The following is a 27,213-nucleotide window of genomic DNA, read 5'->3' as shown; positions in this document are numbered from 1 at the left end:
AAAACCAGTTGTGTTATTTGAAAGAAACCACCTGTCATACACATTAAGCAAATTAAGTGAGAGACAGTTTGTTGATTTCAGCCTGTGGTAGTACAGTATTCCAACACAGATAATATTCTCATATCCAATAATTTTTGTTGGTCAACTAAAGGACCTTGTAAATGATTAAACTTGTTTGTCAATTAGTATACAGATGTACCAACAAAGTTTGTCCAATTTAAACTCACTTTTGAAGCAGCTGTCATATTGTGGCTAAGTATTTTGACACTACTGAGAATGGCTACTGGCTACCAATGCAGACACAGAATTTCTTGTGACTGGAAAAAAAGGGGGGGGGGGGGGGGAGAGCTTGTTCAGGAATGGTTAAAACAACGATAACTATATCCACAAAGATCTCAAAAATGCTCATTAAAATACTACAATGTGTGGACGAATTGGAGAGATTCAGCTTTTTTATTTTATTGTACTGGATGTTGTACATGAAATATTGATGTTTCTTCTTAATGTTTCTCTGTATAATATTTTGCTGGTAAAGATACAACACCTCTACCATTCTGGTAATTGTCAGTACCCTCGTTTTTATCTCTACACTCTTTCAACTTCCTATAGTAGATTAGCAGTGGAGTACAAAAGCAATGTGCACAAAGGCATATGAAAGGAAACATATCTTTTCGTAATTTAGATATTGTGGAAAATTATACAATAAGGTCTTATTCAAAACATTTCAGCACCCTCTAGGCGTAAGTGGTTGTTCAACAATTTACAACTGAAGTATGATGAGGGAAGAAACACTGTAAAGGTTTTTCAAGAATGTGCCTTTAATTAATGTTTGACTTATAGAATTCATGAAAATTATCAACAGAAAAACATTTTAGTTACTGCAAACAATGTGACATTTGCAACAATAATTTACATCAAGTACGTGAGGGGGCAACACGTAATTTCAGATTTTTACTAATTTCTGGGAAGATAAAGTAACTAATTGCAAGTCAGGAAAATGAAATTTGTTTTGCAATACATCCCAATAAAAGTTCCCTCATACGATAAACAACATGCAACAAGCTGTAATAACGATTTAAAGGTGTGCCCAAAATCTATACAAAGCATGTTGCCCTTTTTCTGTCCGTGATACACATACAATGGACTGAGTAATGTCTCAGAAATCATTTTTATGTTCTGCACAATGCAGCATCTGCATAAGATTGCAAAGAATTACTGATGACATGAACAACTACAGTTGGTCAGCAAAACTAGAATTCCAGGATGGAAAGCAAATAAAATTTAATGTATTGTGCAAAATTAGCATAGCAGAAATAAATATACATATGATTACATTTTTAAGTGATTTGAGGTTACACCTGGCATGAAATTTAGTACAGAGAACTGCTACCTCTATGAGCAACAACAGCTTTAACCCAGCTTGGATGAGTGAAATGGGGATGTCATTCAGTGCTGCTTCAACTCTGTGCCAGAGCTCATCAATCATATGAATTGGCAAGCAATGGTGTACCAATATCTCAGAAATCGACAATCACAAGTTTTCAATGGATGGGAGGTCTGTAGAATGTAAAGGCCAGGGCAACACTGTAACACCCTCTATACTGTAGTTTTGAATAGTTCAGGCAACATGCAGACTTACTTTTTTTTTTTTTTTTTTTCAAAATGTAACATAACAGACATCTCCAAGACAGGGCACAGCCACAGACCTCAACACTTCAGAAATATATTGCTGCTGTCGAAATTACCAGCTGTGCAAACCAAAGGTGATCGTGCTGTGTACCTAATGCAGCTCCACACCATCAGGCCAGGTGCTGGATCCGTATGACGACGACGAATGCAATCTGGCAATGTTCATTCTCCTTGGATACTCCACAGATCGATACATCAATCGTGATGCTGTACACACAACCGAGGTTTGCCTTGAAAATGACGTGGTGCCACTCGTGTGTCCAATGTTGTCACTGGCATCCTAGTTGGCACACCACTCTCTGCTGCTATGTCAAGTCTATGTGCTGGCAGTCTTGTGCTCCAGATGTCATCGTCCTGTCTAGCTACAAACAAGCCCATTTCTGACTTGAGAGAAATGATACGGCTCTAATGGCCTGTGAGGTCAAGCAGACATTGTATCTTTCTCCTCAGGCACTAGTTATACAGTGTCACTGAGATCCTGCATAGCTCTGAGAATGGCTTTCTTGAAGCCATTGCTTCCATTTCTCTTGACAGTCATGAGATCCCTACCACCAACAGAAGCAGTATCTTAGAATGATAAACTGCAGTCTTCATAGGCCAGGATCCTGCTGCTATCAAATTCCGGCATTTGCATAGATCTCTCAAACAAACAATATTCAAATGTTATTTATAAATAAAGAATCCCACAACATAACCTTTCCTTACATAGATAATGTTGATGGCACCACTCCTACTTACTTTGCACAGTTGCACTGAAATGCTCATTTACATATACAAGCAAGTTTACAGTTAATGCCAGATTGACATTTGTTGCCTTTCATCTTCATCTTCATGATGCAGTTTTAATGGCCAGAAGTGTAAATATCTTACAAGCATAGAATTCAAAGAACACTGTCCTTTTAATTGTAGGTTATTGTTAATTACTTGGATGCACAGCGTATGTGGAGCTTCGTCGTCATTATCAACAGCAGCTGCCGTATTACATCTTCTGCATCAATGTCTCTTCAAGCCATTTCATACTTCCGCATATAACTGAGACTCCAGGTTTTCTAATATAATTTTCTTATACTTTACAATCTAGCAAAAAACTTCTTGATCTATCCAGCACCCACTGGCTTGGCTACAAGCCCTGCGCACCTTCATAATTGTAATTACATCTTCCACTTCTGTCTGTCACCTGATCCACTTCCTTTTTTTCATTTCTCTCCTAGCAATTCCCAACATGCCTCTCTCCAAAATTCTCTGGACCATCCTGCTTTTGAACGGTTTCCACCAAAGCTCAGTGTCTCACTGAGATTTGTTAAAACTGATAACGCACACTGATTGAAATCTGTAATTTCAGACTCAATGGAAGCATTCCATGCCATTTTACTCTTTTAATGATTTTCTTTGCTGTCCATCCAGTTGTCACTGCAACTAAATACAAAAGATCATCCATTGGTTCTATGATTTCACCCACTGCTTCTATGATTTCACTGTTTATTTGTATGTTCCACTAATGCAGATTTCTTCTTTTTATTCATTTAGAGATCTTTCTTTAGGACTACTAAGAACAGTTTCAGCATCACAAAAGCTCCCTGACAGACTTACAATTCAGAATTTCCCATTATACAGATGAAGTTTAATGGAAGATGTAATACTGACAGACATTCTTCAGTAGACTAAAATACTGTTGCTCAAAATACATTCATACAAATTTTAAAAGAACTGACTTATAACCTTTCAAAATATATGAAGCCTTTCATCTGGTATGTGCAAAACAGGTGTCATTAGATGCTGTGGGAACAAATTTGCAAGGAGAGAACACACACTATAGTAACATTGTTCTTAAAATGTATAGCAGAGCTCGCATGATCAATCTGGCATGCTACAATCCTATCGCACAGGCAAATAAGTTTCATAGATAGATTGTTCATTTCATGATATTAGTCTGTTTATTTTCATTACTATTATTACTAATTTCTGCTATAAGTATAATTGTAATATGTATTAAAAAACAATGCTTTAAGGTCAATAAATAACATGAAATACTCGATACTCTTTATGACTCCTTGACATTTTCACAACAATGACTGCTCATTCCTTTGTTGTGGAAAGGCCGAGAAAGAGATTCAAAAAAGAAAATGAGGATTAGTTACTGTTGTGAATAATATTTGATAAAAAAATATTTTTTTTAACCGAACTGTGGGGTCATCCATCCTTTTGTGAACAGAATGCTGAAAAGTAGTTGATGTGGGTAATAACCTGTTTCTGGAAACTACATATGATGGCCTGCACACTGAAGCTCTGTTAACCGGCCCTCAATTTTGGATGGCAGTGTGTAACATTTGAAGATATAAGCAGATGATTGGGTAACAGTATTATAGGGAGCTCTTTTTAAGCTTACACTTGCCCAAGTTCTAATTCGATGAAGTGCTCAGGTGATAACTGATTGCAGCACACAAACCAAATGTGTTTGGTAGAGATTTGATGTGCAGAGCTACTGGTGCAAATTAAAGCAATTCCAACCCCATCACTGACTCCATAATCATCAGATTACATAGTTTCCAAGTTGGATAGCTGTTTAGAACCAAGTGAGATAGTCACTGGAAGGTAGTTGGATCACTGTTCTCCTTTGATACATGAAACAGGTCTAAACACTTCACAGGCCAGGTCACTCAACATGGAGTCACTTCTAAGAACTTGTCTGCCTGCTCAGTTCATAAATAATTTGTATTAATGATGGTGAAAGACCTGAATAACATGAGTTAGTCAGCATCTGCTGGATTTCTACCGCATAATTTACGTGATTGATGTTGTCAGACTCTTCATGAAAATACTCTAGCCTCTGTCAGTAGACTGTTGTAGGAGCCTGTGCACACCTCTAGCCACCACCTTTGCATCACTGTGGTACACTGGATCAAGCAAACTTCATACTGATGGAACTGTGTACTACATGTGATGCACTCATGGTCCACGCAGAACAGTGATTCATAAAAATATTAAAGAACCATGTGACTAGGTTGGTTGGTTGGTTGATTTATTGATTGATTGGGTAGAAGGGACCAAACTAGCAAGGTTACCGATCCCATTGGATTGGGGGGGGGGGGGGGGGGGGGGTACAGGACAGGACAGTGAGTCGGCTGTGCCCTTCCAAAGGAATCACAGAAAACCTAAATAAGAATGGTCGGAAGTGGGTTTTGAACTGTCATCCACCTGAATGCAAGTCCAGCGTGTCATCAGCTTCTCAGTTGATGCTACTGAGGACCATAGTGTACTGAGCTGTTTCGTGCAGTTTGTTTCTAGTTATATTGACTACCACATCAATTTGCTTTTACGGAGAAGACTCAGAAAGCACTGTTTTCTCAGTTCCAGTAATTGTACCCCAATTGTAGCTGAGGACTAAACTGTCCTGAGCGTAGCAAAACGTGTTGCTTGGGATTTTGATAAAGAGAACAAGGCCATGTTTCGGACGCTGTCTTGTGCATTTCAGATGACTTCCCGGATCTTTTGTTAGGCAGCATAAATTGATGTCTCACAATAGTGGAAGCATAAGTCATCCACAAATTGTGAGAATGAGATTGTGTGACCCACAGTAGACATAAGACCATTGACTGCAATGCCTGAGGGCATGGCGTACTATGTGATCTCGTAAATGTTGTTTGCTTAACGCCACTACAGTGTGGATGTGGAATTTTAGTTCTATACACATGTGGAATGTGAAAGGAATGTGGTGATGCCAAGTGATGGTGTATGCTTTATGTAAACTGCAGAACACAGTGACTAGAACAGTGGGGTATGAAAGACTCGCTTAACCGCAGTCAAAGCACACAAAGTGGTCACTGTTGGCTTGAAATTCATGAAATCCATTAGTGTTGAGACAATATCTCAAGTGACACGAAGCACCACAGAAATCACCAGTTTACCCTCTTTCCCAATATCTTCCGGAGTCAGTCTGTCTTGCCAATTGCCCCACAGCTGTGTGAAATGTGTGGGTCCTTTCTAAGCTCAAGAAGAGAGACAGAAGGACTTTCTTGCCAGTAGGAGAGGACTTTCTCATATTGTAACATGCAAGTGATTTCAAGAATATGGGTCTTGCTTCCCTTGTTAGAATGTCTGATCACATGATTATTAATCTTCTCTGGTCATGAAGATGCACCTCTGCATTCAGCTAGCACACTAAAGAGCTCAGATTCACTGAATGGGCACTTTATTGCTCAGCTGCACATAAGTGAAATGATAAGTTGGCAGATCCTGCCAAGGGCCTATGAAATAGGAATGAGACACATTACCAGTTGGATGCAGAAGTTTCAGTTATGTGGAGTGTGAGATTTTCTGTGATGGTGAAGGTTCAGTGATATCACTCATGGACAGTCTTGTGATTGCTGTGGAAAGCTAGTGGCCTTGAATTTGATGCAGCTTGAGCTGTATCTGAGATGTTAAGGTGTGAGTCTCCACTGCTAACCAACAGTGAATTAATGAAATTATTTTGAACAGTATGGAAACTTAATTATTGTTTACAAATGCAGTCCTGATAATTCATATATATAAATTCTGTTATTCACACATATTAAATGGTTTTATCAGTTATATCATAAAATTCTAGCACTGAATACTCGAGCTCTGCGACTATTTCATTTCAGTAAACATTTTAGAGCACAAGCTTGAAATAGAAAGAAAGAAAAGGAAGATAAGGGTTTAATATCCTAATAACAACTAGGTAATTTGAGGCAAGAGCATAAGCTTGGAATGTTTCAAAGAGAAGGAAGTACACTGGCCATGCCCTTTCAAAGAAACCACTCCAGCACGTACCTGGAGCAAATTAGGGAGGTCATGGAAAACCAGAATCTGGATGGCCAGATATGGATTTGAAATGTCGTCCTCTTAAGTGAGAGACCATGTGTAATAATCATTGTTCCATCTCGTTCGGCAGTACAAACTTGAAAGGAAAATACATAAATCTCTACACAACTACTTTTTGCCCAAATGCCTTTCTGAAGTGAACTCTACAGTTGCAGATCTATTCTGCAAGTGTAATGATATCATATAACTTAAAATCTGCTTTTTAACAGAAGAATATTGAGCCACTCCTATGGTAGAACTCTGTAGTTTCTTAACAAGTTTCTGAAATCCCTTACGACTTGGTGGAATTGAGACCGTATTTTCAATTTGACACTGAGGTTTCTTTCTTTAGACTTTGACAAGTTTTGAGCAAGAATTTAATACCTTTCTGCTTCCCCTAGACGATCAGTGGTCACTCTTGGGATCATTAACCATTAGGGGAGTGGAAAGTACCAACAACTTTGCCCTCTCTTTTATTTCCACTAATTTAATCTTTGAAGATGCAGTGCAAAGAAGGTGGTGGTGGTGGTGGTGGTGGGGGGGGGGGGGGGGGGAACCTTGTTTCATCTGCTGGTTTTTGAGAGAAAGGTAATTAGTGTAAGGCTGTTCTTATTTCTCTCTATCAGTATGATGATGGTTGAGATTGCCATTTTAATAGCAATTAATGCACATTCCAGTAGTTACATTCAAATTTGTTTCCAATGGGAATTATCTTCCGTGAACAAGAGCAGACTTATTTTCAACTTCAGTGCCCTTTACTGTGAATCAAAAAATGTCAGTCTGTATGCTGTTTGAGCAATTTGTATGAAAATTACGACAAATGCAGGAAAGTCACAGCTGAACTTCTTATCAACAGTAGGTCTTCAAATGGAGAATAATCAGGTTTTCACAAACATTGCAGTACAACTCAATCTTTAATAAGGGTAATGGACAGACTTACAAATGTATAGCCAAGAGGCAATTATTACATATAGGGTGATTAAAAAAGAGGAACAGATTTCATTTGTTTACTAGAGAGAAACTATGAAAGACAAACACACTGGCCATGTCACTGGATAGAGGAAAGTTCAAAGTTTTATTGTCACACAGATACTATACCATACACTACATGATGTTCAAGAAACATTGAAATGGTTGTCCATTTCATTCCACACACAAATAAAAAGGTCCTTGTTTACTAAATTGATGGCTTCAATAACTCGATTTCTCAGTTCTTGAAAAATACCTGCTACAGGTGGGACAAAAACTCTGTCTTTTCAGTAACCACAGAAAAAATACTGCATGGTGTGAGGTCTGGTGACATGAGAAGGCAAAAGCAATGAACAAGATCTTGTTGTCCACCTCTTCAAACATTGGGGGATGATGGCATTAGGATACGCCACTACTCAACGTGAAAGTGTGGAGTGAAATGTTATGCATAATACTGAAATTGCTGGAATCTTCATGAACTTGAGGAAACAACCAATTCTGCAGCATGTTCAGGTATGATATTACTGTCACAGTCTCCTCCATGAAGAGGAAAGATCCAGAAACCTTGTGAACAGAAATGGCTCAAAACACTTCCAGTTTCTGTGAGTCATGTTCAACGACAATGCCAAGATTTTGTGAGCACCAAATTCTTAATTATGGCAGTTTACTTTACCCAATATAGGAAATGTCGATTCATCAGAAATGAAGAGCCATTCAGAAATTGTGTCCTCTGCCATATCCTGGAGAATTGACATGCAAAATTCGTACCTTCTGTTACGGGCACCAGGATGCAACTGATACAATAACTGCAACGTCTAAGGCTTCATATGCAGGCATCATTTCAAAACATACCACACCACTGGTTGAGGAAGCTGAAGTTGATGGCCTGCCTGTCTTGTGGACTTCCGAGGGCTGCATGTGAACTCGTCTCAGATACACTCAACATTTTCATCAGACGTGCATGGCTGATCAGTGCTCTTTCCTTTTCATATGGAATGAACTGCTGGTGCACAGGCGGCTTCTTGCTCAATCGACAGCAGTAGGCATGTTGCACTTTAACAGTGGGTTAACTTTGTGCAAATTCTGACACAAAATGATTTCCCTTGTGGTGAAGTCGCTATATTGCAACAAACAGCTGGGCAGCTGCATCAAGCCTCTGAACTTTCCTCTATCCGGTGAGATGCACAATGTGTTTGTATCTTTTATAGTTTGTCTGTAATAAACAACTGAAATAGTACTTCTTACACTTTAGCAAAGCCTTTGACTCTGTCATCTTCGATATTTTACTTGCCAAATTTGGAAGCTTAAATTTCTCTCCAAGTGCTGTGCAAAGGTTTTATCCATATGTGACGTCTCAGAAACAATGCCTCCTATCCAGCACCATAAAACCGCAATAGAGACAAGTAGTATCAACTGTCCCTAAGGATTTGGTATTAGGCCCTATTTGCTTTTCATTGTATGTCAATGACATTTCATCAGGTCCATCCTCCTTTAAATACCGTATGTAATGGATGATGATTTTATATTCAAACAGCTTTGCAGTCATCCTCACTATGTTAAAAATGCTGACCACTAGGCCAGACAAGCTAACTGCTTTTGCAACTGCGATATTAGTTTTTAGTGTTGTGACATATGAAGACTTTAAAGGCTATGTTACCATGCCAGAAAAGGTGTGTCAGGCCTACTGATGGGGAGAGCATGTGACAGATGAGGAAACTGAAAATACAATAAAATCAGTTGCCACAGATTTGAACACGAAGCCAGCACTATTGTACATGTCAAACAGCAGATGAATGAACAGTCATCACTGTGGAAAATAGCTTTTTCACAGAGTAAGGTATTTTTACGCATACTGCCAGCGAAGTGTCATGAGCATCCAGTGTGAGAAATTTTGTACATTCTATTCTTGCTCTAAAGTGGCACTTCACTCAGTGGCATTGTGAGCTCCACACATCAGTCCTCTATAGGTGACTCGTTGCCTTTCCCTTAGTTTACATATTGTACATATCCTGTTCTTTCTTGCCCTTCCCTGTCCCACTTGTACTTTCGGCACTATCCGCTGCCTCCTTGCCCTTCTCCACTCTCCCCTCCAGCCCCTTGGCCATTTCTGCACTCACTTCTTTTCCTCTCATTCTTTTCTCCCATTTCCACTACCTACCCTCACTCTTGGGCTTTGCAGCACTCCATTTGTAATAGTAAGGAGCCTATGCCATTGCTTCCTTCCCTCCTTGCTTCTGGGACGTTACGATGAGAGTGCTGTTACCTTGGCCAGTTTGGTTTGTACAGTAATACATGTTTCATCAAGGTCATTTACTGTAAGTTATTTGAAAGAGAGACACCTACTCTCCCTTAATATGTCAGATGTTTACACAGCAGAACGGAAATTTAACTTGTGAACAAAATAAAACAGATTTAAGGTCTGGTTCATCATTAACCAATTACAGCAAGAAAGGCACACAAACCAAATCCAGAATTGCCCGCCCTGAAATGCAGTAAAACATCTCTTATGACAGGCAGGTTACTGGTTGGATGGTTTAAAGGCAGAAGGGACCAAACAACGAGGTCATTGGTCCCTTGTTCCTAGTAAAACAATGCCACAAGTGTGAAAATAAAACGGACGAAACATATAACACAAAACAGAAAGAAAGGAAAAGCCATAAGAACAAAGGGAAGGCTACGAACACTAAAAGGAACAAAAGAGGACAAGAAAACAACAGACAGGTGCTAGAAACAGAAGAGAGTAAAACATGAAAGCAGATTACAGCGGCTGGCAACCATGAGAAAAAATAGGGAAAGCCAGTCACTCTGCAACATATTAAACCCTCCACCCTAAAAGCATTATGGAGGAGGACACAGAGGTACAAAGGACACGCGCTAAAACCTACATAGAAGTATAAAACCCACTTTCACGAATAAAACGTAAAACTAAAGATATGTGAAGGCATTATACCTAACATCGAGGTCAGGGTGCTGGCAAAGTTAAAAGTCAGCTGCAGAGCGGCTGTAAGTGGGCAGTCCAGCAAGAGGTGGATGACTGTCATTTGGGAGCCACAACGACACTGTGGGTCCTCATGACAGAGTAGGTAACCGTGCGTTATACACACGTACGGTCAATGAGGAGCTGGCAGAGGACAACTGATTCCCTGTGAGAGGCCTGCATGGAAGACTTCCACACATTCATAATCTTCTTAATTACACGCAGTTTGTTGAGCATGTTGTTATGCCATTCTATCTCCCAAAGCTGGAAAACCCTGTGGTGTAAGACAGAACACAGGTCAGCTTCGGAGATGCCTATCTCCAAAAGCGGTTTCTGTGTCACCTGTTTGGCCAGCCTGTCGGCAAGTTCGTTGCCAGGGATTCCGACGTGTCCTGGGGTCCACACAAACACCACGGAACGGCAGGACTGTTCCAGGGCATAGATGGACTAGGGAATGGACACTACCAGAGGGTGACGAGGGTAGCACTGGTCGATAGCTTGTAAGCTGCTCAATGAGTACACAGCAGAAATGACTCGCCAGAGCATGAGCGGATGTACTCAAGAGCATGAGATATGTGCGCCAGCTCTGCAGTGAAAACACTGCAGCCAACTGGCAAGGAGTGCTACTCTTATGTCCTCCATGAATATATGCAAAGCCTACGTGAACATCAGCCATTGAGCCGTCGGTGTAAACCACTTCAGAGTGCCAGAACATGTCAAGAATCGAGAGGAAGAAACAGAGGAGAGCAGCAGGGTTAACAGAGTCCTTAGGACCATGCAAAAGGTCCAGATGAAGCTGAGGCCCAGGTGTACACCATGGAGGAGTACATGAACAGACCACAACAAGTAGAGGTGGTAAAGGGAAGGACTCCTGTTTGGAGGGACCACACGCGAACCGCAATCGTTAGCCCCAATCTGGGCCGCCAATGGGGGAGATGGACTGCCACGTGCGGGAAAGGAGACGGTACTTCGGACGCTCAGGGGAACTATGAATGTGTGCTGCGTAACTAGCAAGCAGTTGCGCACCTCTGATCTGTAGTGAAGGGACACCAGCCTCCACCAGTATGCTGGTCACCAGACTTGTCCTAAAAGCTCCTGTCGCTAATCGAACACCCCAGTGGTGCACAGGGTCAAGTAAATGCAATACTGAAGGTGCTGACAAACCATAAACCACACTCCCATTGTCAATTCGGGATTGGACAAGGGCTCTAGACTGCAGCAGCGTACAGCAACTGGTGTTGCACCCCAATTGGTGTTGCTAAGGCAACGGAGAGCATTAACGTGCTGCCGGCACTACTGCTTAAGCTGACAAACATGAGGGAGTCAAGTCAATCGAGCGTTGAAAAACCAGCCCTAGGAATTGATGTGTATCCGCTACAGTGAGTGGATCGTCATTAAGGTTAAGTGCAGATTCCGGATATGACGCCGACAGAAGTGCACAACACACGACTTTGCGGCTGAAAACTGGAAGCCACGGGCTAGAGCCCATGACTGTGCCTTGTGGATGGCTCCCTGGAAAAGCCACTCAGCAACAACAGTGCTGGAGCAGCAGTACGAAATGCAGAAGTTGTCTGCATAGAGAGAAGGTGAGACGGAGGGCCCGACATCGGCCAAGACCGTAAATGGCCACTAAAAATAGGGAGAGACTCATTACAGAACCCTGCAGGACTTCATTTTCCTGGATATGGAAGGAACTATGGGAGCCACCAACTTGGACACAGAAAGTACGGAACGACAGGAAGTTTTGGATAAAAATCAGGAGTGGTCTCCGAAGACCCCACTCATACAATGTGGCAAGGATATGATATCGCCAAGTCATGTCGTATGCTTTACGCAAGTCAAAGAAAAAAAAAGAAAAAAAAAAGAAAAAAAAAGAAAAGAAAACAGCCAATCAGGTGTTGCCGTCTGGAAAAGGCTGTTCAGATGGCAGACAAGACACAAGATTATCAGTGGTAGAGTGACCGTGGCGGAAGCCGCCCCAACATGGAGCTAACAAGCCACATGACTCCAGGCCCCAACCCAACCGCCGACACACCATACATTCAAGCGGCTTACACAGAACATTGGTGAGGCTGATGGGCCGATAGCTATCCACATCAAGTGGGTTTTAACCGTGTTTGAGCACCAGAATAATCGTGCTCTGCCGCCATTGTGATGAGAAGACGCCATCGCACCAGATCCGATTGAAAATGACGCGAAGATGTCACTTATAGTCAGATGAGAGATGTTTAATCATCTGGCTGTGGATGTGATCAGGCCAGGAGCTGTGTCAGGGCAATGTGCAAGGGCACCGAGGTGCTCCCACTCTGTAAATGGGGCATTATAGGATTCACTGCAGCATGTAGTGAATGAGAGGACGTTCCCTTCCAGCCGTCGTTTGAGTGTGCGAAAGGCTCGGGGGTAATTCTCCGATGTAGAGGCTCGAGCAAAGTGCTCAGGAACAAAGTGCTCGGCAATTGCGTTTACGTCGGTACATAACTCACCATTTATGGTAACACCAGGGACAGCTGTTGAGGCCTGGTCCCCGAAAAGACATTTGATCTTTGCCCAGTCTTGGGAAGGTGACATATAGCACCCAATGGTGGAGACTTATCTCTCCCAACACTCCTCCTTCCATTGTTTGATAAGGTAGCGACCAAGGGCACAGAGCCATTTAAAGGTTATGAGGTGCTCCAGAGAAGGGTGCCGCTTATGCTGCTGCACAGCTCGCCAACGTTAATGCTTCAGCGACTTCCGGCGACCATCAAGGGACTGTCTTACACCTGTGGCACCCTAAAGAGTGAGGGATCACACTTTCTGCTGCAGAAACAATTATGCTAGTCATCTGCTCAACCATCACATCGATGTTACTGTGTGGGGGAGATTCAGCGGTGACAGCAGAGCTGAAAGTTCCCCAGTCCGCCTTGTTCAAAGCTCATCTGGGCAGGTGTCCATGTACCTGACGCCGGGGCTGTGACAGGAAGATGGGGAAGTGATCACTGCCACACAGGTCGTCATATGCTCTCCAGTGGATAGATGGGAGAAGTCCTGGGCTGCAATCTGATAAAACAATGGCTGAGTAACTACCATGAGCCACACTGAAATGTGTGGCAGCCCCAGTATTTAAGAGGCAGAGGTCAAATTGCGACAGTAAAGTTCCGACATCTCTGCCTCGGCCAGTGAGCATAGTACACTCCACAATGGGTTATGGGCATTAAAATCTCCCAGAAGCAGGAAAGGTTTAAGGAATGATCAACCAGTGCAACTAATACATTCAGGAGTACTGCACCACCTGGAGGAAGATATACATTGCAGACAGTTATTTCCTGTGTCGTCCTTATTCTGACAGCCACACCTTCAAGAGTGGTTTGAAGGGGCACATGTTCACTATAGACCTAATTTAGGACATAAACGCAAACTCCACCTGACACACTATTATAGTCGCTATGGTTCCTGTAATATTCCTTATAGCTGCGGAGGGCAGGGGTCCACATTTCTGGGAACCAGGTTTCCTGGAGGGCAATGCAGATAGCAGGTGTAAAGCATAATAGTTGCCGTAGCTCAGCCAGGCGGTGGAAAAACTGCTGCAATTCCACTGGAGGATGACACCGTGAGACTGGGAAGGCATGGAACTTTCAATAAGGCAGCTTACGCCTCAGTCACCTGCTGCCACCAATTTATTGCCTGAGCAGTCTATATCCATTGTGTCTGAGGGTCTGGCTCCTCAGCGGATGCCAAAATCTCCACCCTATCCTCAGTCGCAGAGCTTGTAGGTAGCGGTGGTGTGGGTGCCAATGCAATTTCCTTGGTCTTAAGGGGTTTCTTTTTGGATTTCTCTCGCTGCTCCTTGGGTTTCCCTGGAGGACTTCACTGGCTCAGTCTCCAGGACTGAGGATGAGCATGAAGCCCTACGACCAGCTGCTTTTGGGCTCTTCAGCCACTGTCGGGTGTCGTCTTTCCCACTAGAAGAAATCTGGGGAGGGAGTGACCCAAGGGACCCCTTCCTAGTGACTGAAGCCGAAGAAGACTTGTGTTTCTCTGGCTTAGAAGTGGGGACGGACTTCCCCGATGGTGGGGGGGGGGGATGTTGCTCCCGAAGTAGGTGGTGCAGGAGCAACAGGGAGGGAAATGACCCCCCCCCCCCCAATCAAAGGGGCAGGTGTAGCCTTCTGGCTCCGAGAGGTGACCTGGGTTGGCGAAGCTGATGGTGCCAGAACTGTGGAATAAGACGATGTCATACGCACAGGATGCGGGCATACAAATTTTCTATTAGCCTTAGTGTAGATCAGTCTATCCAGGGTCTTGTACTCCATGATTTTCCTTTCTTTCTGGAGAATCCTGGAGTCAGGTGAGCAAGGCGAATGCTGCTCTCTGCAGTTGACACAGATGGGAGGCTGGGCACCTGGAGTATTGGGATGTGATGGGCCTCTGCAATCTCAGCACGCAACGTTGGAAGTACAGCGGGAAGACATATGGCCGAACTTCCAGCACTTACAGCACCGCATCGGGGGATGGATATAGAGCTTCACATCACACCAGTAGACCATCACCCTGACCTTCTCGGGCAATGTATCACCCTCACAAGCCAAGATGAAGGCACCAGTGGCAACCTGATTATCCTTCGGACCCTGGTGGACACGCTGGATGAAATGTACACCTCGTCGCTCTAAATTGGCGTGTAGCTCATCGTCGGACTCCAAAAGAAGGTCTCTGTGAAATATGATATCCTGGACCATACTTAATCTCTTATGGGGCATGATGGTTACAGAAACACCCCCCCCCCCCTCCCCAGCTTGTCACAAACGAGTAACTCCTGTGACTGGGCAGGGGATGCTGTTTTGATCGAGACTCGTCCAGATCTCATTTTGGACATGCCCTCCATCAACCCGAACTTGTCCTCTAAATGCTCAACAAAAAACTGAGGCTTCATTGTCATGAAAGATTCACCATCAGCTCTTGAACATACAATGTACCGGGACGAATAAGATCCGCTGACACCCTTAGCCTGACGTTCCTCCCATTGTGTAACAAGAGAGGGGAATTATTTTGGGTTGTACTTCTGTGCGCTGAATTGAGCTCGTGATCACTTAGAGACTGCTGCTGTTTCACCATCAGCAAGAGATGATGGACTATGCTTCATCACGTGTCATCTGCCCTGATGCCACCCACTCCAACCAGGGCCCTCCCCACGGGCGCCACTCAGCCGCAGTGAAGGCCACCTGGCAGGATGGCCATTGCTGGGAGGCCCGATGCCCCAAGGGGATGGGCATCTACCCCTTGGCATACGTGGGGAGTTAACGGTGCAGGCATCAACAGAGCTATCCCTGCATGCTCAGGGGGCTACAACCAACAGAGTACATAGCAGCCCCACCACAACGGACTGGCTACCGTGCTGAATAACAGGTGCAAAGAAGTCCATGGTCATCGTCTACACAGAAATCGTCACTGCATAGTGCATGGTGAAAAACGCACCCAGGAAGGTGTCCTTGCCCAAGAGATGGAGAATGGGCAGGACTGCAATGCAACGACGAGAAAGTGAGCTAAAGATCTCAATGCACGATGCATCTTTTAAGGCACCCTTCCCAACTGGCTCGCTCTTCGGGAAAATGTAAGCCGCCCTTCCCCAACTGGCTCGCTTTTCAGGAAAATTTTGAAGAATGGAGGTCAAACCCTACAGGGAACCATCACAAAGGTCGAAATGTGTGAAACTCCTTTTAGTTGCCTCGTGTGACAGGCAGGAATACCTCGGGCCTATTCTAATACCCTGACCCGCAGGGGGTACAGGCAGGTTACTTGAACAGCCCCTGTGGGAGGTGAAAAGAGAACTTTTCTCAGACTTTTAATAATTTAACTCTAAATAATTTACTATTCTCTTTCTACTTTCTACGACACAATTCACCTGTTAATACGCACAGATTAACCAAAATCAACAAGTCTCTTCTAAATAGTTTAACAAGGTATCTCACTTTAATCTGTTCCATTATTTTTATCATGAATACCTCAGTATTAAAGCCAATAAACCTAATTTACAGCCAGGTAAAATCATTCCCGATTGAAGTTTTAACAAACTTCAAAGCTCTTATAAGCTAGACAAAACTTGTGCAATTAATCTTACCATTGGGGAACAATGAGGCTTGAGGATAGAGTGGATCTGTATTTGTGGTATCTGATGCTGGAATAAAATGATCATACAGATTCATGTTAGTGTTCATATTAGCTTCTGGAAGAAACGAACTAGCTGGTACGTCACCAACACATTCACTTTGAAAAAATGGGGTTGTATGGCCTCTGTCTGAAAATGCTGTGAAGCTACTGTCAGTTGATGATCTTGATGGGTCCAACCAGTTTTCTGGCATTACAGGTGTTGGCAGTAAAGGTGAACATATCTTTTCTGGTAATATTGGTGGCCTCTCATGTTCATTTTCCTGTGTGTACGCCAAGATTTTGCTTTTATTTTCCTGCTCCCTTTCTGCAGTATCTGGATTACTCCCATCCTGCCCTTCATGACTGGTAGCCACCTCTGACACTGCTTTATCATCACCACCATCATCATCATCTCCAGGTCCATCTGCAAAATTACATGGGTTTCGTTATAAATGGTTTTTCTGAAACAAAGTTTTCTGTTAGAGACAAGCATGCCATTTTACATAAAGTATGTATGTCGCCCTAACAAGAGCACACACTGTCCACTGCAGTATTTCAGACAGCCTTTTTTTTTAAATATACAAACCAATTACAGCTTAAACTTGCATGTTTAAGTATATCTGTACATGTTAATACATTTAAAAAGTGTTTAAGAATGAGATTTCTTAGAGGAATATGACCTACCTGACTCAAAATGTTTTCTGGATGGATCCAGCCAATTGTGTGGCATAGGTGGCGTCGGCAACAAAGAAGACTGTTGCTCATTTGTGTCATCTTTTTCTTCTACTCCATTCGAGCCCGAAGAGTCAGTTGGTTTCCCAGGACTTTCCTTCTCTGCAAGAACAGGCTGAGAAATAAGCTCAGATTTCTCCGACTGTGAGACCTGAAAAATTTAGATAAATTTACACCGTGAATAAAACAAAATTTCTTTCAGTGGCACATACATACTGTTAAAGGTGTTTTGCTGAAAGCATGCCAATTTCTTTTTTTTTTATCGCCAAGTTAATTCTAAGCTAGTTGTTCATGCTGAGTTCACTCCATACAAACTATGTTCAGTCACAATTTAGAAGGCCAAAAGATGAGAAGGGAGGAAAGAAGAATGGAAAGGAGAGGGGGGGGGGGGGGGAGCGGATGTAGACGTGGGCGGAGTGGAGGAATGGGAGACAAGGGTGAGGGCAGTCAGTGAGAAAAACGGAGAAAAGAATGAGAGGAACAGAAGTGAATGCAGAAATGGCCAAGAGGAGAAACAGGTGATTGGAGAAGGGCAAAGAGGCAGGGGATGGCACAGAAAGGACAAGACTGACTGGGAAGGGCAAGATAGAACAGAATATGTATAATATGTTAATTAAGGGAAAGACAATCCATCACCTATAGAGGACTGACATGTGGAGCACAGAAAAACATGGCAGAAAACAGTATTTGCACTAGCTTTCAAGCAATTGCTCTTTTTCTAGCATAACTACACACATTCACTCATACAACCACACTAATGCACACTGATTACTGAAAGCAGTTGCCTGTGCTTATGGAGGTGGGGAGGACATGGAGAAGAACACCAAGGCACAGAAGGGGTAGTAGGATAGGGCAAAGTAAGTCTTTCAGTAAATGGTTCAGTGGCTACTCAACAATACAGAAAGGATTCAGAGGAGAGGGGGGGGGGGGGGGGCACAGGAAGATTGGTGGGAGGAGGCAGTACATGATCTGGAAAGGGAAGAAGTGGAGTGGACAGAAGAAAGAAGGGAAAAGTTACAGTGAAGCAGAGGGAAGCAGGTTAGCAGAGCTTTGGGTCAGGGCGATTAATTGAGTGCAGGAAATGCTGGAGAGAAAATTCTCCATTTGCTCAGTTCAGAGAAACTTATTCTGGAAGGAAGTACACAAATGACCCACATGGCAAAGTAGCTGTTTATGCTATGTTTGTTGTGGCGCAATGCACAGGGAAAAAGCATATGACAGAAGTGTGAGAAAGTGTGATGTGGGTTACAAGTGGAGCTTCAGATGAGGCAGCACCAAGTAAATTGGGGTTGACTAAACCAACTCTACAGAAAGTCCGGCATTACGTCTTAAGTCTTTGGTGATGTCACAATGCATAGGCATTCCCACACGGTGCAGTCATGAGTGAATCTATAGTGTTGCTACATGTGTGACACTTATTGTCGTTTTGAGACTATCCCAGTTTTAGTGATATGTTTCACAATGGTGCACAAGTATTGTCGGTAGGTTGATTTGGGGGAGGGGACCAAACAGCGAGGTCAATGGTCCCATTGGATTAGGGAAGGATGGGGAAGGTAGTCGAAAATGCCCTTTCAAAGGAACCATCACAGCATTTTCCTAAAGTGATTTAGGGAAATAATGGAAAATCTAACTCAGGGTGGCCAGATGTGGGTTTGAACCATCACCCTCCCAAATGAGAGTTCAATGTGCTTACCACTGCACCACCTGGCTGAGTACAAGTGTTATGTTTCTCACTGCAAAGGAAATATTTAAATGGACTCAAGTTGGTTTTCCTTCCTAAAGACGGAGACCCGCACCGCTGACTAGGCAAGGTCCTAGCGGAGGTGGTTTGTCATTGCCTTCCTCCGACCGTAATGGAGATGAATGATGATGATGATGATGATGGCACAACACACAGGTATCTCGAAGCAGCGAAAATCCCTGACCCTGCCGGGAATCTGGCCAGGGACCCCTGCGCATGAAGCGAGAACGCTACCACAAGACCACGAGCTGCGGATGTAATGCATTTGAATGAGCGTTTAATTAACCATTATTTTTTAAATGGTATTCAGGTCTGCGAACTACTTGTTCCAAAGGAAGATATTTTAAAATGTACCAAATGCTTCGATGCAAAATCTGGATGAAAAACAATGGCATAACTTTCGAGATGAATCTGTGCCATCAATTTTTCCCCAAACTGTCCTCAGTATCTCACAGTGAACAAAAATAAAGGAAATGACCATGAAGCAAGAAGAACACGGAGGTACTACTGTGTTACTGAAAACCCCACAGCTGCTGTCACACCATTGATGGTCTCTCGAAAGTGAGGGACACTTGACACAGAGGCCTGCAAGACCCCATTCTCTTTGGTATGGGGCAGTGGGGTACTGTGGGAAGCATCAACTTGAACCCAAGAAATTAAAGGGTGCAAGAAGTTCTAGACGAAAAGTGGCAGTGGGCCCTGGTGACACCACTAATGCAAGGTAGTGAGAATGTGGTGTTACCATGTTGCCTCAAAGCCTTTTGTAGGTTGAAGACGAGAGCAATAAGGTGTTGACGTCAGTCAGAAGCTGATTAGATGGCAGACTTAATCCAAACAAAATTAACAGCAGCAGAAAAACCTTGACAAATATCAGTCTGGGAATGGGCCAGAAGGCCTAGAGACTCAAGGAGCCAACACAGCCAGCAGCTCACCATGCATTCGAGCAACTTGCAGAGAATATTGGTGAGACTAACTGGACGACAGCTGTCTATCTCTAGAGAACCCATACCCCATTTCAGTACCAGGACAATGATGCTTTCTCACCACTGGGAAGTGAATTCACCCTCACTCCAGATACGAGTGGAGATGGTAAGCAGATGACGCTCACAATCCACTGATTTGGTTGTCAATGTGGTCTGACCCCGGGGCTGTAACAGGGCAAAGGGATAGGGCACTGAAGAATTCCAACTCACTGAATGGAACATTTTAGAGCTCCAGTTGGTGTGCAGTGAAAGGTAAGTGCAATCACTACACCCTCTGTTTATGGACACAAAAGGCAGGTTGATAGTTCTCAGACACAAAGCTCAATCACAATGCAGAGCAAATATTCTGCAACAGTAAAAACAGCACAGTTCAAGAAATACCAGGTACACCTGCAGAGGACTGGTATTCCTAGTGGTGTCAGATCTTTACTAAAACCTGTGAAGGAGGTGTACATGGTTCAAAGGTTAAAATGTACCATTCCCACCATTCTTGCTTCTGTCATTTTATTAAGTGGCAGACCCAGGCACAGAGACATTCACTGGCAATGAGGTACTACATTAATGGATGCAGCTTATGGAGCTGGAGAGCTTGCCTGCAATCTCTAATGACCTCAGCAATTTCCGAGATCTACCAAGATACTATCTTCCTTCTATCCCAAAGAACAGGGAATTGCTAAGTCAGCTGCTGTTGCACTCTACAGCCATGTCAATGCCTCAATGTAATGGGAAGTTAAGAATGACAAAGGAGATGAAAGCATACCAGTCAGCACTGTGCAGAGCCCACCTGAGCATGTGCCCAGGGGAGTGATGCTGAGGGAAAGACAGGAAGATCGGAAAGTGATCATACCATACAAATCATCATGGATCCACTAGTGGATGGGTAGGAGAAGACCAGGCCTGCAAATAGAAAGATCAATTAAGTATACGGAGGCACCAGCATTCAAGAGACAGAGGTCGAGATAGCCAGTAAGTTTCCAATGTCTTTCCCACAGCCAGTGATCATGTTCCATCCAACGAAGGGTTATGGGCATAGAAGTCACCAAGATTAGAAAAGATGGGAGGAGCCGAGAAACCTATGCGGACAGTATTTCTGGGGCACTCCACAATTGGGAGGGAAACAAACATTACAGAGGGTAAAATCCTGAAATGCCCTTACCCGAACAGCCACAGCCTCCAAAGTTGTATCAAGAGACACAAGTTCATTATATACAGAGTTCAGAACATATGTGCAAATTCCATCCTACACCCTATCACAGTCAGCAAGATTCTTAAAATATTCTCTGTAGCCACATTGGGCAGAGGTCTGCATTGCTGGTAACCAGATTTTCTGAACGGCAATGCAGAAAGCAGGGGAGGAGCTTAAGAGATGTCGTAGCTCAGTCAAGTGGTGCAAAAACCAGTTCCACTGAAGAATCATACTTTCAGTGTACTGAAGCGTGGGAAAAGACCAAGGAGGTTGTGTCTCAGGGTGCTGTCACCGGTTGAGAGGTTATGATATCAACACGCATAGGTTCTGAGACATGTTGTGTGGTGCAATCTGGAGCCCCAGGGACCACAGGGATTACCACCTGTGCCACTTACCCAACACATGGAATCTGGTAGTGTGGGGGCCACTGGAATCTCCATCTTCAAAGACTACTTCTTGTCTTTACAGGGTTTAGATGACTGGAAGGGTCTCCCTGAATTAGTTTTCGTGACTAATAAAAACTGTGAAGCCCTACAACCAGCAGCCTGTGGCTCCTTCAGCCACTGGATGGTACCCGGTTGCAGACTGACAGAAACCTTGGAGGGAAGTGTCCCAAGGGACCTCTTCATGGCTTGAAAAGTCACAACCATCAGGATGCAGCAGGAGAAGAACCCACACAACCATCAGGAGGCAGCAGGAGAAGAACCCACAACCATCAGAGGAGAGGCACAGTTGAGAGGCCCCAAGGGCTTGCAGGAGGAGGCATAATACATGAGAGTGTTATCAACTTAAAGTGGGATGATGTCATTGATGAAGCATATGATATTGTCAAGCATGCACTATGTACATGCTCATACTTTTTCTTCACCTCTTGATATGATTTTCCAGATTCTTACATTCCTGTACTTTTTTCCTCTCTGAGACACGGAGCAGTATGGTGGGCATGGAGATTGGTGCTCTCCACAACAAGGGAGGGGCACAAGAAACGTTAACATGCAACAGTCATCCACAATCCCTACAGACTGGGCTGGTGTCGAAACGTGAAGACATGCCCACATTTCACACATTTGTAGCACCAAATTGGGGATGGGGGACACCACATGGTTCCACATCACATTGGTATACCATCCTCTTGATCTTCTCAGTCAACAAATTGCCCTCAAAGGTCATAATGAAGGCCGCAGTAGCAACCTTATTGTCTTTTGGTCCCCTACAGACACAATGCACAAAGAGTATACTCCATCACTCCAAGCTGATGCATAGCTCCTTGTCAGTCTGCAAGAGAAGGTCATGATGGAAAATAATGTGTTGAACCACATTTAAATTACTAAGGAGAGTGATAGTGGCCGTAATGTCACCCAACTTGTCACACACAAGCAATGCCCGTGACTGGGCAGGGGCTGCTGTTTAAACCAAAATTGACCTACTCTTCATGTTGGAGACCCCTACAACTTCCCCAAACTTATCCTCTACATTCTCTACAAAGAATAAAAGCTTTGTGGATAAAAGACAAAAGACTCTCCACCTGTCCTTGTACAAACCTGGTACTGGAGGGAATATTCCTCTGCTTGTCACTTAGCCCTACATTCCTTCCACACCTTATCCAGGGAAGGAAACCCTTCTGGGCCATATCTCTGTGTCTTCAGCGAGTACTTTCTTTCTGAAGTTAATGATGGGGTCGTATGACCATCACTGGGAGAAAGCTTCATCTGCTTTATATGCAAAGGTGCCAGCCACTGTGAACAGAGGCTCTCCCCTCAGACACCACCCACACCCAGCCTCAGCAACAGCTGCCTGGTCAGTAATTCATTGCTTGAGTCCCTATGCCCCAGTCATGACAGGCACATACTCGTCGGCATTCATGGGGAGGCCCCAAACAGTGCAATCCCTGCGTCTTACACAATTAGTTAATCTGCAGGTTATTGCTCCATTTGCATTATCTTTTAAATTCCTACCACTCAGGGCACTGAAAATTTATCACACGGAGAGTATGTTTCATAGGTTATGGCAATTAGTGGTCAGAGAGCAGCAGATCAAAATTTGCAATTTATCTGAAGTGTTACCTTAACACAAAATAATTTTTGCACTTTCACACACATAATTGTGGCAGTATGTGTTGAAAAACCTGCTGCTCCAAGTGACTTACACAATCGATACAGTACGTAATTCATTGTAACTGTTCACAAATCATATACTGCTATACTTAAATTTCTTAATCCAACACCAACAGACTTGGTGCTGTTTACACACGATTAGTACATCATATGAGAAAGTCGGGTCTGTACTGGATGTGTTAACTCATAGTTTCTGCTTTAAGCAGTATGATGTGTACAATGTCACGTATAAGACAAAATACTGCACAATAGCATTTATTGACAATAAGTATGCATAGCAGAAAACTATTTAACGAAAAAATTTAGAGCCTGTTCATTTGTTCATATCAAATGCAAAACTAAATACGTAATTCTAATCGCAGTGTGAAAACAGGTGTACAATTATAAAATAACTTTTGTAGCAGCTAGGAAGCTAAAGTATTTTCTAAAAACAGAAATTTAGCTGCTTCTTGCTATCAAAATAATTTTATAACTGTATACCAGTTATCATATTTTGATTAAAATTACATATTTATGTTTGCACTTTACAATGACATGAACATCCAATCAAACTCTCAATTTTACTGTCAAATAGTTTTCCACAGTGGAATCTTATTGACAATAAATATTACTGTGCAATTATTTTGTCTTATTTGTGATGATGTACAGAAGTAAGATTTTGAAATATGCCTTAGATTGTGGACCCATATACAGGGTGAGTCAGGAGGAAACGTACATGCTTTGACGGGCGATATTAGTGGTGATTCTGAACAAAAAAATCTAGTTTACTTATGCCCTTTTCTTAACCGTTTCTGGGTAGATCAATGAAAACAACTGTTGTTGTTGTTGTTGTTGTTGTTGTTGTTGTGGTCTTCAGTCCTGAGACTGGTTTGATGCAGCTCTCCATGCTACTCTATCCTGTGCAAGCTTCTTCATCTCCCAGTACTTACCGTAACCTACATCCTTCTGAATCTGCTTAGTGTATTCATCTCTTCCCTTCTTTTTGTCAAGTTGTGCCACAAACTCCTCTTCTCCCCAATTCTATTCAATACCTCCTCATTAGTTATGTGATCTACATCTGTAGCACCACATTTCGAAAGCTTCTATTCTCTTCTTTTCCAAACTATTTATCATCCATGTTTCACTTCCATACATGGCTACACTCCATACAAATACTTTCAGAAATGACTTCCCGACACTTAAATCTATACTCGATGTTAACAAATTTCTCTTCTTCAGAAACGCTTTCCTTGCCATTGCCAGTCTACATTTTATATCCTCTCTACTTCGACCATCATCAGTTATTTTACTCCCTAAATAGCAAAACTCTTACTACTTTAAGTGTCTCATTTCCTAATCTAATTCCCTCAGCATCACCCGATTTAATTTGACTACATTCCATTATCCTCGTTTTGCTTTTGTTGATGTTCATCTTATATCCTCCTTTCAAGACACTAGCCATTCCATTCAACTGCTCTCCCAAGTCCTTTGCTGTCTCTGACAGAATTACAATGTCATCGGCGAATCTCAAAGTTTTTATTTCTTCTCCATGAATTTTAATACCTACTCCGAATTTTTCTTTTGTTTCCTTTACTGCTTGCTCAATATACAGATTGAATAACATCGGGGAGAGACTACAGCCCTGTCTCACTCCCTTCCCAACCACTGCTTCCCTTTCATGTCCCTCGACTCTTACAACTGCCATCTGGTTTCTGTACAAATTGTAAATAGCCTTACGCTCCCTGTATTTCACCCCTGCCATCTTTAGAATTTGAAAGAGAGTATTCCAGTCAACATTGTCAAAAGCTTTCTCTAAGTCTACAAATGCTAGAAACGTAGGTTTGCCTTTTCTTAATATTTCTTCTAAGATAAGTCGTAAGGTTAGTATTGCCTCGCGTGTTCCAACATTTCTGCGGAATCCAAACTGATCTTCCCCAAGGTCCACTTCTACCAGTTTTTCCATTCGGCTGTAAAGAATTCCCGTTAGTATTTTGCAGCTGTGACTTATTAAACTGATAGTTCGGTAATTTTCACATCTGTCAACACCTGTTTTTATTGGGAATGGAATTATTATATTCTTCTTGAAGTCTGAGGGCATTTCGCCTGTCTCATACATCTTGCTCACCAGATGGTAGAGTTTTGTCATGACGCTCTCCCAAGACTATCAGTAGTTCTAATGGAATGTTGTCGACTCCCGGGGCCTTGTTTCGACTCAGGTCTTTCAGTGCTCTGTCAAACTCTTCACGCAGTATCATATCTCCCATTTCATCTTCATCTGCATCCTCTTCCCTTTCCAGAACATTGTCCTGAAGTACATCGCCCTTGTATAAACCCTCTATATACTCCTTCCACCTTTCCGCCTTCCCTTCTTTGCTTAGAACTGGGTTTCCATCTGAGCTCTTGATGTTCATACAAGTGGTTCTCTTATCTCCAAAGGTCTCTTTAATTTTCCTGTAGGCAGTATCTATCTCACCCCTAGTGAGATAAGCCTCTACATCCTTACATTTGTCCTCTAGCCATCCCTGCTTAGCCATTTTGCACTTCCTGTCCATCTCATTTTTGAGACGTTTGTATTCCTTTTTGCCTGCTTCATTTACTGCATTTTTATATTTTCTCCTTTCATCAGTTAAATTCAATATTTCTTCTGTTACCCACGGATTTCTATTAGCCCTCGTCTTTTTACCTACTTGATGATCTGCTCCCTTCACTACTTCATCCCTCAGAGCTACCCACACTACTTCTACTGTATTTCTTTCCTCCATTCCTGTCAATTGTTCCCTAATGCTCTCCCTGAAACTCTGTATAATGTCTGGTTCTTTCTGTTTATCCAGGTCCCATCTCCTTAATTTCCCACCTTTTTGTAGTTTCTTCAGTTGTAATCTACAGTTCATAACCAGTAGATTGTAGTCAGAGTCCACATCTGCCCCTGGAAGTGTCTTACAATTTAAAACCTGGTTCCTAAATCTCTGTCTTACCATTATATAATCTATGTGATACCTTTTAGTATCTCCAGAATTCTTCCATGTATACAACCTTCTTTTATGATTCTTGAACGAAGTATTAGCTACGATTAAGTTATGCTCTCTGCAAAATTCTACCAGACGGCTTCCTCTTTCATTTTTTACCCCCAATCCATATTCACCTACTACGTTTCCTTCTCTCCCTTTTCCTACTGACGAATTCCAGTCACCCATGACTATTAAATTTTCGTCTCCCTTCACTACCTGAATAATTTCTTTTATCTCATCATACTTTTCATCAATTTCTTCATCATCTGCAGAGCTAGTTGGCATATAAACTTGTACTACTGTAGTAGGCTTGGGCTTTGTGTCTATCTTGGCCACAATAATGTGTTCACTATGCTGTTTGTAGTAGCTTACCCGCACTCCTATTTTTTTATTCATTATTAAACCTCTTCCTGCATTACCCCTATTTGATTTTGTATTTACTATAAACCAGAAATGTGTAGCATCATCCCTACTAACCGCATCAGTAGGCAGTTCACTTGTGCATGGTGAGTTGTTTACCTCAAGTCTCAGTCCGATAGCACTTTTAGTGCACGCTACCACACGCTTGTTACATGAACAACGAATACAGTTTTGTGAAGTGAAAATGCCACAGATCTTCACACATCTGGTTTGTCCAATGGGAATTCCAGAACCGCTGTGCGAGAATACCAACAACGATTTTCGAATCGCAGAGTGCCTGATAGCAAGGTGTTTCACTGATTGCATGAGTGTGGTACGTTTCCCAGCAAAAATGTTGTCTCTGAATGTCCCGTACAACAAACTCTTAATGAAGTTAGAACATTCTTCAAGTAGTGGAACGCAACCCTACTACTAGCTCTAGAAGAATTGCTGCCCAACTTGGTATTCCACAAACAAGAGTGATATGCACAG

General features: G+C 42.8%; 1 protein-coding gene across 4 annotated transcripts in view; it reads right to left on the bottom strand.

Moving 5' to 3' along the window:
- LOC126273014 (uncharacterized) overlaps positions 1-27,213 on the bottom strand; it is a 110,035-nt gene that overhangs the window by 39,936 nt on the left and 42,886 nt on the right. For all 4 annotated transcript variants that reach the window (XM_049976386.1, XM_049976387.1, XM_049976388.1 and 1 more), the window contains 2 exons: positions 17,264-17,462; positions 16,551-17,003 (listed from right to left, as the gene is read on the bottom strand). In XM_049976386.1, the coding sequence (XP_049832343.1) occupies positions 16,551-17,003; positions 17,264-17,462 (652 nt within the window). The remainder of the gene's footprint in view (positions 1-16,550; positions 17,004-17,263; positions 17,463-27,213) is intronic.

The sequence above is a fragment of the Schistocerca gregaria genome, chromosome 5 (genome assembly GCF_023897955.1).
Source record: "Schistocerca gregaria isolate iqSchGreg1 chromosome 5, iqSchGreg1.2, whole genome shotgun sequence".
Lineage (NCBI taxonomy): Eukaryota > Metazoa > Arthropoda > Insecta > Orthoptera > Acrididae > Schistocerca > Schistocerca gregaria.
Note: the sequence above shows the minus strand (reverse complement) of the source record. Positions and strands in the feature narration are given on the sequence as shown.